At 42.4% G+C, this 16063-nt stretch overlaps 2 protein-coding genes across 2 annotated transcripts in view; both read right to left on the reverse strand.

Moving 5' to 3' along the window:
* The window catches only part of syne2b (spectrin repeat containing, nuclear envelope 2b), a 154436-nt gene that overhangs the window by 26763 nt on the left and 111610 nt on the right, over positions 1-16063 (reverse strand).
* Positions 491-15577, reverse strand: LOC139432903 (nesprin-2-like). Its single transcript, XM_071201652.1, has 18 exons — positions 15417-15577; positions 13717-13807; positions 12056-12211; positions 11781-11921; positions 11120-11290; positions 10833-10969; positions 10378-10582; positions 10010-10192; positions 8661-8768; positions 8162-8316; positions 7595-7742; positions 7416-7508; positions 7101-7313; positions 5756-5950; positions 4662-4787; positions 2825-2980; positions 1279-1437; positions 491-583 (listed from the first exon to the last, which is right to left on the reverse strand). Exons 1-18 carry the CDS (start codon positions 15575-15577, stop codon positions 491-493), a joined length of 2691 nt encoding a protein of 896 aa, XP_071057753.1.

Genomic DNA, 16063 nt, shown 5'->3' on the forward strand with positions numbered 1-16063 from the left:
TTAAGGAATTGATTTATTCTAATTGCTAGAAGTCTGACTTTAAGGAGAGCGTTAGAACTTCATACTGGCTAAGGTAAGGATACAAAGAAGATTTCAAAGATATCATTAAAAAAGAAAAAGGTTCATGTTCTTTGAAAAATGTGTTTACTTAGAAAACCCACTTTTCATTAATAATTTTGAGTCAACTTACTATATTTTCAACCAGAAATGTCGTGCATTAACATTCCTGAAAGCCTAGAAAGTGGGTAAGCTCTACTCCTGAAAGAGACCTTAAACTTGAATTGAACTTGATTTACTCGTTGCTAGAAAAAAACGAATTTTTGGAAGTTTGCCAGGAAGTAACAACTCCTGCTGGGACTCTGTGCGCGTGGAGAAGACACTAAATGTAAAGTACCTGTCCTGAAAAGGTTTGAACCCCCTGGCAGGGCAATAACTTTGGGTTTCTATAACAGCAGTTGCCTCAACTACCCTCCACACCCCCCCCTCCTCGTCACCTCCCCACACTGTGACAAATGAAAGGTGCCGTGAACTGGACACAAAACACACCCGCGTGGCCCTGCTGGGGCTCAAACAGCTGTCGTCTCTTTAACAATCAGGGGGGATACACAGCTTTTGGAAAAGCCCAGACCCTGCTTCGCCCAGTGAGCAGGCGTGACACAGCGAAATAAAACAAACTGCTCCACTGCAAATGTATCTTGTTTCTCCAAAAAGGTGTTTTGCCGACAACTTTTTACAATTAAAGAGCGATATGACGCTCTCTAGAATCCCATCACCCACAACATGGTTAACATTTGTTGAGAACTTGACAGAAAGTATTACTATATGTAATAAATAAGGTCACATTTTGCACGGATATACAAACTATAAATCTGGCTAGCTTCATCCAAATACGCATCGAGCTATGAAGATACATGTGTCTGATTTTTGTAATTGTAAGGACAAAACAAATCACTTTTTTATCAGCCCTTGTGAACTTTCTAGCAACTTCTATTTTACATTTGGACAGGTTTTAAAGTCATCGTAATGACAAAAACCACAGATATATTGGACCCAAAAGTTATTTTCTTAAATATTCACTCAAAGTCAGATTGAAGGTTTCTTGTTTGGACCAATCCATTCACACAATAAACTTCAATCATCAGCTTTCATGGATGATGAATGTACAGCCATCAAAACATGCGACAGTAATCCCATCTTCAGTCCACTGTAACTAGTGGTTATCTGTTGTATCACGTAAACACTGTTGAATGGGATTGTGTCTACGCTTCAGCTTCCTACCTTCTTGAGTTTCTCCACCATCTCCTCGATGTTGAGGTCGGAGTTGTGCGCCACCTTGTTCTCCATCTGCGCCAGCCACTCACACAGCTCCTTGTTCTTCTCTTTGAAGATGATCCAAGCATTCAGGCGGTCTTCGATCTCCTGTTTACGCATTGAAACCTGACACAAAAAGGATGTTGAGAAAGGAAATGAATAAGACGCTAGTTGCACTGTCGATGGATCTTTTACATCCTTACTACTAATGAGCCAGAGGCATGTGGTCCAATCCTTTCAACTTGATTCGTCTCGTGAGCAGAGTTGGGAGGGGTGACGGAGTTGGATGCATGTTAGAACATGTTTTACTGTTCCAAATGGTCAAAGGTTAAGGTGACTGCGAAAGCCTGCCATCATAGAGAGGCGAGATGTGATCGTCTTTTAAATATGGAGATAATTCTTTTAGGTAGGAGTCGGAGGCCCATTGTCCACAACGATGTGATGGTGCGCAAAATAAAAGGCTTCTTATGATGAGGACTAAACTGAAAACTGTAGCTTCACTTTATCTTGTTTGACCTCCCGTTTCCTATCTTGAACAGCACACATCCACTTTGGTTAGAGGGGCATGTTGGTTTACAGGTCTATAAGTTCAAATGAACAAAAACACACTCAGAGTTTAAAAGTGAAAGTGAGTATTATCACTCCCCCTCCCCCAGACTCATTTCCATACAAAAGCCCATGACAACATGTCTCTCCTGTCACCCTCTGTTCCCCCTTCACCACCCCCACCCCACCACAGACCTGTTGGTCACTTCAGTCCTACACAAGATGTACTAACTTAACTCCTCATTAAAGGCTCTGGCTCCAAACACTAATGACCTGGAAAGAGAGAATTCTGGTTCAAATGCAGCATGCTTTATAACGTCTGCAGGAGTGAGGACTGTCTCCAACAAGTCAGATGACCAACTTTGATTTAATCAAAGACAATTAAGGGTCTACATTGAGCTGCACTTACTTTTGACTCACGTTGTCTCCTAGTTTTGAAGCAGTTTGGGAATCTCACCTGACTGGCTGCTGTCTCTCAACTCTCACACACACTTAGACTAACAAGCACACACTAAACACAAGGTGAGCTGCTTGCACAAGTTAGCTTTAAAATGATTAACCTTCCACAACCAGCAGTCCTACACTTTCATTTTCAAATGAATCAATGGTGAAGCCAAAAGAAAATGGGAACATTATTTTAAAGTGTTTCCCAAAGAGGTAACAAGTTGAATAACGGGGTTTCCCTTTGAACAACAGGTTTGTTGCCATATTGACGACACACGCTACAAACTACAAAGTACTTACTCCAAAGGAAAGTAGTACCCATTTAAACATCAGGCTGATGTCACTCCCAGCAAGATCACAATCAAGATCACATGTAAGTGTTCAAAATAAATATATAATTAAAAGCAGACTAACAGTGGAGACAATCTCATGTACCGGTTGTGATTGGAGGATAACCTGAGACACTTGATGAGAAGATGAGTCCCATCATGTGTCATCGTCCTCAGGAGCTTATCAGACTTACCTTGAGGCAGAGTTCCTCCCACTGACAGTGCAGGTGCTCCACCTGCTCCTGCAGCAGCAGGACGTCGTCGGCGATGATGTACTGGGACAGATCCGTCTTCATGGTGCTCAGCTCTGTCAGGCTCTCAGCCCAGTCCTCCAGGCAGTCCTCGTTCTCCTGCATACCATAACACAGCGAGCGCCACAACAAACGGTCAGACCTCCTCTCCCACAGCTCACTCTACAGATACTCCCTGATGTCTCTGTCTGCCCGGCCCCTTTCTCTCTCCCCGTCTCTCTTTTCTCTCTCTTTCTACTGGCCCAGAGAGGATTAATGAGGGCCACCGGCTGCAGGCCGGCCGGGGGAGGGGTGCATTGGAGGGGGGAGGGGAGGGGATTGAGGGAGGGGTGGGGGATAAAGGCAGTGATGGGTCAGAGAGGATGTGTTGAGACAAACCTGTTTCAAACTTGGCTTTGCATTCTTTGACCTCTAGTGATCGTTTTCACCGAAGGCTCCAAGTCTGTGTGAAGTGGACTGCTTCCTGATGTCCTTACAATATGTCTTCTTCACAAACTGTTTAGTCTGGTTTGGATATTTTAAAAAGGGGCTTTTATTGCTATTGTTACTATGAAAAGTTATGTGAATCTAAACTTTACATCTGTATCAATGGATTAGAGTCTAGTCTTTTTATTCATTTTCAAAAAGATGGTGCTTAGCGCTATCGTGTAATGCAGTACAACTCACAGCAGAATAAAAAGCCCAAATGTATAGGGAGTAGTAGGACATTTTGGGACAAAGTTCATTCAGGGGATTACATTTGTTTCCAATTATTCCGTTCTTTCAAAAAAAAATACATGATACATTGAAAACCCTCCTGTTACATTCAGGGTCAAATTGACCCGTTTGAAAGTTTGAAAATCTACGAAAAATACTTTTTCTTTTGTATGAAACTTCTTCTACTTACCTTAAAAAGACACGCACACACACACACACACACACACACACACACACACACACACACACACACACACACACACACACACACACACACACACACACACACACACACACACACACACACACACACACACACACACACACACACACACACACACACACACACCACACACACACACACACACACACACACACACACACACACTCTTAATTGCTGTTACAATCAAATACTTTAAATACAAATCCTTATGACTCATTTGGCTTGACATCAACCAATTGGAAAAAAAGTTGGAACATTTTAAAAGTCATTTAAAAAACGTTATGTTATGCAAAACTAATGTATTTTATATCAAGGTTTTTCCAATGTAAAAAGAAAATAGAAAAATGTGTTTGAATGTATATGTTTTGTGAAAAGCCAGCGACTTATTCTAATGGAGCCATGATCTGAGAGGTGAATAACACAATTGCACTAATTCACACCAAATCCTGCATTTTGGTGTAAGAGTGTTGGTGAGTCCGGCTCCTGTGATGAGAGCCCAAAGGGATACGGATTTTCTTGTAGCCTTTTAGAAGATGAAACCGATTCAGTTTTGGAGAAGTCACATTGCAGTAGCCAATCGCATAACCATGTATAATGGGTAATTTCATATAAATGGGTCAATCAAAGAAGGGTAACTCAAATGAATGCCTGATTTGGTGTGAAAGCAGCCTTTTGGTCCCAAGTTACTTAGCAACAAAAATCATCCTTTGGCTCCAGCCAGTGAGGTCTAACTCCACCATAATCACTGCACAGTGTCTCCTTCTCTGCACAGGGTGCTTAGTATAGAAATAAAACTGCCAGTGGACAGAACAGTGTGTGTTTTTGTTTTGTGTTTGTGAGACCAGCTGTGTGCAGATGTACCTTGATGTATTTCTCGGCACTCTGCAGCTCCTCTGCAAAATCTGGCATCGACTCGTTAAGTCTGGTCTTCAAGTCCTTCAACTGCAGCGTGCTGTCTCCCAGTCCGGCCTCGCAGCGCTCCCAGTTCTGTCACACAGTCAAAAACTGCTTAGAAACTCTTTGATCACACTGATCGATGCTGTGGCATCTGAACCTGCTGATAAGGCTTTGAGACGACTTCTTTGTCTTTGGCTTCCTAAACCTATCCACAGTCATTCATTAGAGCAGATTACATTAACTTGGCCGCTCGCGATGCAAACAGAATCTGTCCGAGGCCGAGGACAGAAGGAGGATTCAGGTGTACCAGGCAGAGATTAGGTGGTGACAAAAAACATCAACAATAACTGCTTTAAGGTTTTTAAAGACACATTTTGTAAATATTTGCTTGTGTCAGGAAATTGCTCACATTTTATAAAATGAATTAATATTAAAAAAAATAGACTCAATCAATGATATAGAAACTCTCCAGACCAAACTGGAAAATTGCAAAAATGAAATTAGGGCTATAAATAACAATTATTAAACATTTTCTAAACTATTAATAGTTTGTCTTTAAAATGTCCGGACACAGACAAGAGGCCACATGGATGTCTTTACAACATTACTTGCCTTGTCCAACTAAACATCAGAATATTAAATTGAGAAGGATATGAAGCAGAAAGAAACAATTAAACAAACTGACATTAGTAAATAAAAACACGAGAAGGTTTGACATTGTTCTTGCAGCAGTAGATACGTTTCTTCCTGCCTTGACCACAGACCATTTTAATGTTGGGCCCAATCCATGACCAGGACCATGGGGTCCCAGTCCAGACCCAATCCCAATAAGAGCAATTAAAACCAAGTCTAACCCCATTACAAGCAAACACCCGAAGAAGGCAGCATATTTAAATGTTCAAAAAGGTAGTGAAGTCCAACATGGACACGGAGGCCAGGACCAAGTCATGTAGGTACAAAACACTTCTCCAAAACACAGCAGACTAAGATCTGTAAAATACCTGAAGGCATCACTTCATCTGCTGCTGAACCACAGTGAGTTAAGAGAACTTCCTTGCCTGCACGATAGCGTCGGTGAGGTCCATCCTGCGGCCCAGCAGGCTGTGGAGCTTCTCCCAATCCTCCTGCAGGTTTCCCAGGTCCGTCCGCAGCTGAGTCTGGGTCTCCTCGTCCCCCATGGAGAAGAGCTGCCGGCCCACTTCCAGAGTGTGGATGAAGCTGCACTGATACCTCTGGAACAACAGCTCCGTGTGCTGAGGACAGATTATATAAAAGATGACGGGAGAAAAAGAAAGGAAGACAGAAAGAGACCAGGAGAGAAAGCTTAGCATTGAGCTGCTCTGTGATTTCTGCAGTGAAGGGTTCCCTTTTATTGAGAAGCAGCTATCTGCTCCTGTTCATCTTAATCAAGCACTCACAAGACCTAGAAAGGAATCACTCTTCCTTATCTCTTTTCTTTCCCTTTTAATGTAAATGTAATCATGAGCACTTGTTTCCTTTTCCTAAGTCTCAAACCAGGCCTCAGGCGGAGGTTTAGTTCCTGTTTGTGGTAACGACTGATCTTTATCTCAACTAACAGTGTTTTAAACTCATTCATAAAAACAGCCAAGTTGTTTCTGGAGGGTGTGAAAGTGAACAAGTAGATTGTAGGAACAGTCGGATTCAGGACAGGGACAAGGATTGTGTTAAAGAAGATGTAAATAACATCATCCACTCAGGCCATACCATCTTAGATCTGATGCTGTCATTTACTGCTGCGAATCTTTGCTTTTTTACATTAGAATATTCTGTCCTTGATGTTTAAAGAGGCCATTTATCCTTTTTGGGGTTGCCAGGTTTTCGTGCAAGTAAATCCCTGTGTTCCCTCCAGGGGTGAGTTTCTCTTCCACAAACTCCCCCGGGCCTGAAACGCCTCCATTTTGTTTACTTCTGTAACATAGTGACATCTCTATGTAACACTTGCGCAATGTGTTGGCTAGCGCTCCAACACATTGTACGTGATAAGGCTAAGGGGAGGCTAAGGGGAGGGACAGCTCTAAGCGGTTGACCAATCACAACAGATATTTCCCCCAGAAACCTGCCGGTCCGCTGCAACTCTTACTACTTTTAAATCCAGGCTGAAGACTTTTCTTTTTGTCGCTGCTTTTAATTGAAACTGAGCCGTTGTGTTCATCAGTAAAGTGGAACTTCTGTGTGAACTATTCATATCTTAAACTGCACTGTAACTTTTTATTCATGTATTTTTTCTTTTAATGTTTCTTTTATTATCTTTTCTTTTGAATGACTGTTTTTAAATGCCTTTGTCTGAATGTCTTTCATTTTTGTAAAGCACCTTGAATTGCCTTGTGTTGAAAGGTGCTCTATAAATAAACTTGCCTTGTGTGGAATAATGAATTCCCTCACCTGCAGGCCCTGGAGGGAGCGTCTCAGCTGCTGCAGGCTGCAGTGTGCCGGGCCGGCGGGGGGGAGGAGGGTCTGCGTCTCCGTCAGGAACCTCTGCAGCTTCTTCAGGCTGCGGCTGTACAGGTGCCAGTTCCTCAGCAGCCCCTCCACCAGGCAGCGCCGCTGGTCCGCCCGCTGCACCGCCCCCTGCCAGTGCTCCCGGAGGTGGGTGAGCTTCAGGATGAAGTCACTCCTGGATAACACAGTTCAGAAATGATGGTAAACTTTCCCTTACACTTTTAATACTACAATGATAATACACTTTGGTCGTCTTACCTGTCCTCCACCTCTCCTCTGCAGCAGATGAAGAGCTTCAGTGATGACGGAATGCAGGATCTGGTGTCCAGAAAACAGCTCCGTCTGAAAACGCTGACACGCCATAAGAGATCAGGATTCCATCTCTGTGTGTTGAAGGGTTTGTAGATCTGTTGTGATTGAGTGTGTGATTCAGATACCTTGTGTGTGCAGAGCTGCTGTCTGAGGCCGGTGTAGGAGCCGGCCACGTCCACAGCCAGGCTGTCCTCCATCCTCTGCAGGAAGGACATCCAGCTCTCACACTTCTGCTCAAAGCTCTGCCGCCTCAGAGCCTCCGTCTGAAGCTCACTGCACACAGAAAACAATACACTGTTGGAGAAAAACAATCATCTCAAATCTGCTAAGTGCTGCGCTACATTTCTTTCATGTATTTAGAGTTTAATGGGGTCTGTCCTTAAATGTATTTATTTTGTACGTCTTTTACTCTCACATTTTGAATCAAACCGTAAAAGGATTTTGTGATTTCACTTATAGCATGACAATAAGGTGTTGAACAAAGTATCTATAAAGATCTATGTTCTTTTGAGTATATTCTGAGCGTCTGATGACAGTTCTGGTACAAAGTGTAGGATCACAGAGTGTGTTTTTAGTGTTAGCAACAGGGCAAGTTATCATAAAATCAATCTCACTATTAAATATCCAGATGTTTTGCTACAAAGGCATAGTAAAATCATACCTTTTGGTACATGACATAAACTATAACTTACCTGCAGGTCTCCTCAGCTCGGGCGGAGGTTTCGGTCCAGCGATTGTTGAGGCGTTGCAGACGGCGCGCTGCAGCGTCTCCGACCGTCAGGCTGCAGCTCTGCTCATTCAGTACGTCCAGATCAGCTGACAGGCCGCTCAGCTCGAGGAGGCCAGACTGGAAACACATGGTGGCAGCTCAGATCACAAAGTCTGAACTACTGCATGCGTGACATTACAGCTGAGAAATACTTCATGCTTTAAACTTGTTCTGTGATCTTCTGTCCACATTCTAATCTTCTAATATATTTCGTTTTTGACTCGTGGTTTGGAAATGTCTCGGGTGTAGATAAACCTATTATTTATAGCTTTAAGTGTCCTTAAAGGTCCAGACCTTTGGAAACTAGTCCAAAAAGTATGTTTACCAATAACAATTCAACAATTCAGACATCTTTGTAGGATTAAAACAGAGAGGAAGAAGCAGTCCTACAATCATCCGAAACTCAGTACATGTTCTCTCACCTGGTCTGCGGTGGGACTCACATCCTGCAGTCGCTCCTGCCAGAGCTGCAGGTTTCCCTCCAGAGACTGCAGGACGCTTTCAAACTCCTGCAGCCGCTGAAGCTCCTCCTGCACGCAAACACGACACATGACTCACAGCCTACTGGGTCTTAATTTATAGGTCACTGATACTTAGTGCAAACAGGTGGCAGGTTACACAACACACAAGTTATGCAGTACTCTGGAACAGCGCCTGCATCATAGAGCATATCCAAAAGTATCTACTAGAGCAGAGGTTCCCAACCTGGGTATTTGGCCTCAGATGATTCGAGGCCAAATATGATATTTAGACTTTTTTTTAATTTATTTTTTACATATAATTGTAAGGTAATACATGATTGTCACTACAAGCCTTGTCTCTACATTACAATAATAAAAAAAAATTGATTAATTAATTTGAATACAAATTCAAGTTAGTATTAAAGGCATAAAAAATAGAAATGTATAATTCTTTCTTTTATAGAAATGTTTTCTGCGCGTAAAGTGTCCAAACCGGGCTTGTCTGGATAAGCGCATTTTTAAAACAGTCATTGTCCATGCCGGTTTCAGTTGGATTATTTGTCACAGTTGCTCCGATCAGATCTGTCTCCTCCATTTTGTAGATTATTTACGACTTTTGAATCCACATAAACACATCTGCAAAATCCGGCTTACTTTGAGCATGTGCTTTAAACAGTTTAATCCCTTTGTGAATTGTTTCCACTTGCGCCTTCCTTTAATTTCTTCATACAGCGGGAATCCAAATGAATGAATCCTGAGTCCAATAACCATCAAAGTCACTCCAATAGTGCTCCTTAATTACGCTTTCATCCTCCTTTAACAAAATACTTCACAGTCATCCAGTTTGTGACAGTAGTTGGAGCATTTTTGAGACTTTGCAACTTTAATTACCGCTGTTGGGCGCAACTTCCAACAGGAGTCATTGGGGGGGCTCTTGGGAAAAAAGGTTGGGAACCCCTGTACCAGAGCATAAGAAATGTATTTTAACTTTTTCTAAACAATAAAACAATATTTTTAATTAAATAAGTTTGGATGAGCAAAAACGTATCAGTTATGTATTATAAATTATTAAAAAGCCACACAAATAATTAGCAACAGTAAAAGGCTTATATTTGGGTTTGTTTACATACAAATGTTAATTACCTGAGCCTTTTTTAATCTGACAGCTCATATCAATAATTTTCCTCAGGTAAAATGTTTCTTTGCTTCAGTATCACTGTGTACAGTTGTCTGAGTCACCTAGGACACAACAAATCCAAAATAACTTGGTCCAATCCCATAAACACACTCAGTGAATCAGCGAGTTGTACCTGCAGCTGACCCAGCTTCCTCGTCACCATCTGGCTGAGCTGCTGAACTCCACGTGCCAACAAGCGGCTCTCTGATTGGACCAGACTGGCAGCTAAAGGGTCCAGGTGACCAGTGAGATCCTTGGAGACCTTCAGCACCCCCTCCAGGTCGGACTGCAGAGAGTCTGTCCTCTCCAGGAGACTCTGGAGCGCAGAACAAAAACAGATTTAGGTAAGATTTAGGTATTCCTTCAAAAACAGGGAAATGTTTTATATTAAGTTGGCACAAGTAAACTTAGAAATCATACATTTTTATATTAAGTGTTCTGATTCTTATTTCACTTCCTGTGAAGCTCTGAAATATTTGTTTGTGTTATTTATTTCCTCACCTGAGCATTGTGAACCCTGACAGTGAGCTGCTCTACAGTGTCATGTTCTCCAGGCGCTCCGCTCAGTGCTGAGCTGACATCGCTCTGCAGCGTCTGCAGCCGGGCGGAGAGAGACGCAGCCGGCCGGGCGTACACCTCCCACAGCTGCAGGACATCCTGACCCCTCTGGAGCTGCTGGTCCAACGCTCTGGACGATTCTGTCCAACTGGAGGACAAGAGGAGGATGGATTTAATAAAGAGAGTTACTGTGTAATTAAAACTATTTAAATATCAAAGGTTTTATTGTCATATGCTCAAAATCTACAGAGTAATTGTTTGCATGGAAATCTGAAGTCCCAGGCCCCGCCAACAGAGGACACTAAGGACTTAAAATAAATAAGGTAGTAAATAGTGCAAGTAAACGCATGACTAAGTGTGTCATTTGTCTGTGTGTTTTGTGAGTGTGTGGGTCTCACCTGTCCCTCTGTCTGTCCAGCTGCTGTGTGAGGAGAGTCTCAGCAGTAGGACTGATGATGTCTTTGAGGAAGGAGACGCTTTGATTTAATCTGTCCCACTCTGCCTCTGAAGCTGCTGTCTCCTCATGAAGAAGCTGCTTCCAACCATAAAAACAGCATTAAATTATCAGTTGTTCCAAAATAAATGATGTTCTTTCTGCACATTTGGTTCAGAAACCATAGAGCCTTTTCGCATTCTCTACATGTAGCAAAAGTTGCATGATATGTGTGATGAGGAGCAGTCCTACCTGCAGCCTTCCATGCAGATCTCTGTGTGCCTGCAGGCAGAGCTGAGGGCTGCTGTGATACTCAAGAGTCTGAGATCTTCTCACAGTGTTCAGCATCATCTGCTTCAGCTGCTTCTCCACACAATCCCACAGCTGCTGCGCCTCAACCAGCCTCTGTCTGACTGAGTCATGCTGTTAGTGACCAGACAGGATGTTTAATTATCGGGAGAAAAAGACATAACCAGACGACAAATACCAAACAATATATATTTAAGATAAAGCTGGCAAAAATGACCTCACAACATTCCTACCCAAAGCCCAATCGTTTATTAAAGTATGAATACATTTGGCGTCATTGTTACTATTGATGCTATGTATCATGGTTTGTATTCATTTTGCTGATGGTAATTAGATAAAGTCATCCAACGAGAGGTCACACAACAACAACACCTGAAGCTTTCTCTTTAAGGTTTTTGCAAAATGCAGTCTTTATTTCTTCAATTTTTTGGAATATTTTCTGTTGTTTTTATTTATTTTATAATAGTTTAAGACGTTTTAACAATGTAAGGCGCTTAGTGAATTTGCTTTTAGAAGTGCTGTGTAAATACCTTTTTTAAATTGTTATTATGTTTTCCTCTACAACCAAAACAATTTCCACATCTTCATTTCCTCACTCATTCACCTGTTGTGTGAGAGCTGCACAGGCCTGGATGGATGTATCTGTTTTAGACATTAAATCACAGCTGCTGTTTCCTCCTCGATCAAGTTTGCCTCTCATCTCCTGAAGAGCTTCACACCTCTGCCTGATCTTCTCCTCGAGATCCTGAAACACAGAGAAAACAAAGAGGAAAACAAATGATTTCCTTGGCGAAGACTTTAAGCTTTATGACTTTCCAAATCCTGAAAAGGCACATTTTCTACAGGTGCTTGATTGATAGTGCAGATGTGACCTCTGACCTGGCAGGTGCTGATGCTCTGGAGCAGCTCCGTCTGGCTGCTGGGTGTCTGAGCAGACTTCATCCAGAGGATCTGATCTGTGATCCAGCTGTTGATCTGCTGCAGGCGGGCCTCATGCTCCAACCTGCTCCTCAGCTCCTGCTCCACCTTCTGGATCTGGTCACCATAAACAACATCAGGTCAAACATATTACATAACATTTAAAAAAGTGAAAACTTAGTTAACATTGTTGGTAAAAAGGCAAATGTTTGCTCCAACTAATATGCGTTTACCATGTCCCCAAAGGAAAGTGATTCAATGCATTTACATGCAGCCTAACATGTGATATGGTGGAAAGCTCCATACAAAAAATAACTTGTAAGTGGATCGTGAGTCAGATGTGTTTATTCAATCTACAATTTCCGAGAATAAAACCACATTTGATCCTTAACTTTTTAACCAACATATATTAGAAGCCTGAAAGTGCTATGGGTGAATCATAACCACCACTGAGCTTGCATGTCAGCAGATCCAATCCCATTAAAACCTTACCTATTTTTCCACAGGCCCTGAAAACTGCAGTCATTAAACCGCTCTTAAAAAAGAATAATCTAGATGCTTCAGTAATGAACAATTACAGGCCCATAACAAACCTGCCATTTCTAGTTAAAATCATTGAAAAAGTTGTTTTTCAACAGTTGAGTAACTTCTTGCATTTAAATAACTGTTTCGATGTGTTCCAGTCAGGATTTCGTCCAAACCACAGCACTGAGACTGCTCTTAACTTATCTCGTGCCCTCATTGGTCAGGTGCGCGTCCGTGTGTGTTGGAGGAGGGGCTCTGTGAGGAAGTCTGAAGGAAGGGACAGATTTTTTTCGGCTGCGAACTTTTGAATTTGAGCGCACTCGAGCTGGTTTCTCCATTCTTACCAACCCCACCTTTAACTTATCATTGAAACCAATGAGAGATTCAGAGTCTGAAAACATTTATTCGGGGGACCTTTAAATGCTAAATGTGGGTTAAAGAAGAGCCTGAAGAGAGACACTAACTGGTCACTAACCAGCCACCATATGGCAGATCTAAGTCACTCATTCCCATGGAGGATCAGTCAGCTCCACCCCCCACACACCCTGGCTGGTTTAACCCATCTGGCTTCACTGTTGCTCAGCTCTATTAAGTTCAATTTTCTCTGATTTAATGTGGAGTTTATAAACTTTCCATCTATCATTTTATAGTCCCATTACAGGCAATTATCTGGAGAGAATTCTGATTAAACTCCCTGTCTGTCCTGTTTTTGCCAGAGATGTGGGGATAATTGTGGTGCACTCTAACACTCTGCATCCATTCTGCTGCACAGAGGACACAGCAATAATAATATCTGTACTGTTTGATGAGGAGGAAGCTAAGTTACTTAAAAAGGATGGGAAAGGTCCACAAAACCCAGCAGCTAATGTGTGATATTTAAAACAAATCTCTTTCATCAACTACCAGCCAAGCAGTGAGAACACCTTATTATACAGATATAATATAGAGTGCACTTTAAACTAAAAAACATTCCTAATATAGCATCAGTTAAAAGTGGAAGCCAAGCTTGTTTCCTGCCATCTGTCACTGGTCAAATACAGCCATGATCCAAACGGCAATATTGATAACTTTTCAAACCCATCAATACAAGTTCACACCTGTTTTACGCAATGAACGGCCAGATTCTTGAAGAACAGAAAGTAGTGTGTCGGGACTTGGCTTGGGAACCTTGGCTCGCTGGTTAAAGACCTGACCGGACCAAACACAGACTAAGAGGTGCTAGTTTACCTCCGTGGCAGTTCCCAATAACAAGGCACCAAACCTCAAACTGGCAGCCACTTCACTCTGACACCTCTCCGCTAATGATGGTGTGTAGGTCCTGGTTGTGTTCATGTGTGTATTTCCTATGTGTGTACTGTGTAGTAACATACTAACTGTCAGCCAGAAGCAGGATTTGACCACCGTCAATCAACTAACTGACCCCACCACCACAGTAGATCAGCCAATGCGTTCCTCTCACTCAAACTGCTTGTGTTCACATTGTACTTCTACCAGTCAGTCACATTGCACAGTGCTGCTTCGTGTAGATCAGCATTAAGGAGACACTAAGCGGTACATTTCAGCCACAACACTGCGCTCTGTAGCGGAATGAGATTTATGAATGAATAATATCACTCTATCCTCTGTCAGCTGGCTCGCAGCTTTTCTGTTTAAATCTGCAGCCTCAGTGAATAAACAGCTGTGCTCTGCTCCTGGGGCCTATATTACGAACCTGGTTCAACCTAACCTGGATATGTTTGAGTTAGCCGGTTGGCCTAATCCAAAACATACGCGCTCTCGCTAAACTGTACTACGACGCTGGTTATCAAGTGGATCGCTTAAGCCAGCCGGGTCCTATCTAGTTAGGTGCGCGTTCACATGAGAGGGGTGGGATCTGGAGCATTCGACCAATCACAAACATGGAGAAGCGTACTGACAGCGCAGCGTCATACTTCCTGAATGAAAAGTGAACTTTAATACTAGTCAAAAATGAAGAAGTTAAACTTTAAACATCCATGACTTAAACACTTTATCCAGGGTAAAAGCCACATAGCTGCACCTGCAAGGTGAATACAGCTGGTAAAAGAAAAAGTGTTTGAATGCGTACATTAACAGGTTTATGATATCACTGCCCCGTCTAAAACACGATCTGACTTTCATTACATTTGTCTCGAGTGTTTCCTCAACTTATGTGTTGCTTAAAATAATACTTCTGCATACAGTATGTGACACTGTGAGTGTTGCACGGCCAGATACGGCTCAGCTGACTCAGATAAGGAGATATGTGATACATCATGAAGTGATATGCCGCGGACTGTACTTAATGTACTCTGATCCGGTTACTTATGTTGTGGCCGATATTTAAGTAAGCTTTCTTAACGCTAATGTTATAATAGTCAGATTGCTCTGAAGATGGAGGTGATATTCTATTCATGTTCACGTTCACACAGTCGGTGATTTTTGCCGGCCGTCTTTCCTGCGACGGCAGTTTTTCTGTATTTCCTTTCTCCTGTAATATGACTTGATCGCTTTAAACTCCGCACACTGAGCTCTGATTGGTCAGCAGGCGGTGCTTTCACTGAGTTGAAGCTCTTAGCCTGCAACCTAACCTGGTCCCGACCAGGTTAGCTGCTTAGCATATATTACCATGGAGATCTAGCCTGCTAAAAAGAGAACCAGCTTCGGATGACCGGAAAGCCGGAGTTTTCCCTGAATTTAGCCGGCTAAGCGAAAATCCTGCTTCGCAGTATACCCCCCTGGTCTCAGAGGAGAAGCCGATAACATAAACACGAGACTAGACATGGAAAGCTGCTCCTACCTGGCCTCTATGTGGTCGAACAGATGCTGCCAGCGGTCGTTGATGTCCTTCAGCTTGTCGTTGACTTCTGTCTCTTTCGTCTTGTTGCTGGCTGTAATGAGTTGTTCTCCCAGCTGCTTCAAATGAGTCTTATTGTCACTGAACAGGTTGATCTCTTCCATGCAGTCCCTAATGGAGAAACACAGGAGAAAAAAAACGAAATAAGTACTTATAGATCTACAATTCAAACCACAGTAATTACGAGTACTACACAGTTAATAACTTCTCTGCAGGAGTTAAGGAATTGATTTATTCTAATTGCTAGAAGTCTGACTTTAAGGAGAGCGTTAGAACTTCATACTGGCTAAGGTAAGGATACAAAGAAGATTTCAAAGATATCATTAAAAAAGAAAAGGTTCATGTTCTTTGAAAAATGTGTTTACTTAGAAAACCCACTTTTCATTAATAATTTTGAGTCAACTTACTATATTTTCAACCAGAAATGTCGTGCATTAACATTCCTGAAAGCCTAGAAAGTGGGTAAGCTCTACTCCTGAAAGAGACCTTAAACTTGAATTGAACTTGATTTACTCGTTGCTAGAAAAAACGAATTTTTGGAAGTTTGCCAGGAAGTAACAACTCCTGCTGGGACTCTGTGCGCGTGGAGA

This window comes from Pseudochaenichthys georgianus, chromosome 22, assembly GCF_902827115.2.
Source record: "Pseudochaenichthys georgianus chromosome 22, fPseGeo1.2, whole genome shotgun sequence".
Classification (NCBI taxonomy): domain Eukaryota; kingdom Metazoa; phylum Chordata; class Actinopteri; order Perciformes; family Channichthyidae; genus Pseudochaenichthys; species Pseudochaenichthys georgianus.

Coding starts and splice junctions, on each gene's coding strand:
- LOC139432903 (XM_071201652.1), bottom strand. CDS start 15,577: ATGGAAGAGATCAACCTGTTCAGTGACAATAAGACTCATTTGAAGCAG. Junction 12,212..13,716: donor CCGTTCATTGCGTAAAACAG/GTGTGAACTTGT, acceptor TATGGTGACCAG/ATCCAGAAGGTGGAGCAGGA. Junction 10,970..11,119: donor ATCTGCATGGAAGGCTGCAG/GTAGGACTGCTC, acceptor TATGGTTGGAAG/CAGCTTCTTCATGAGGAGAC.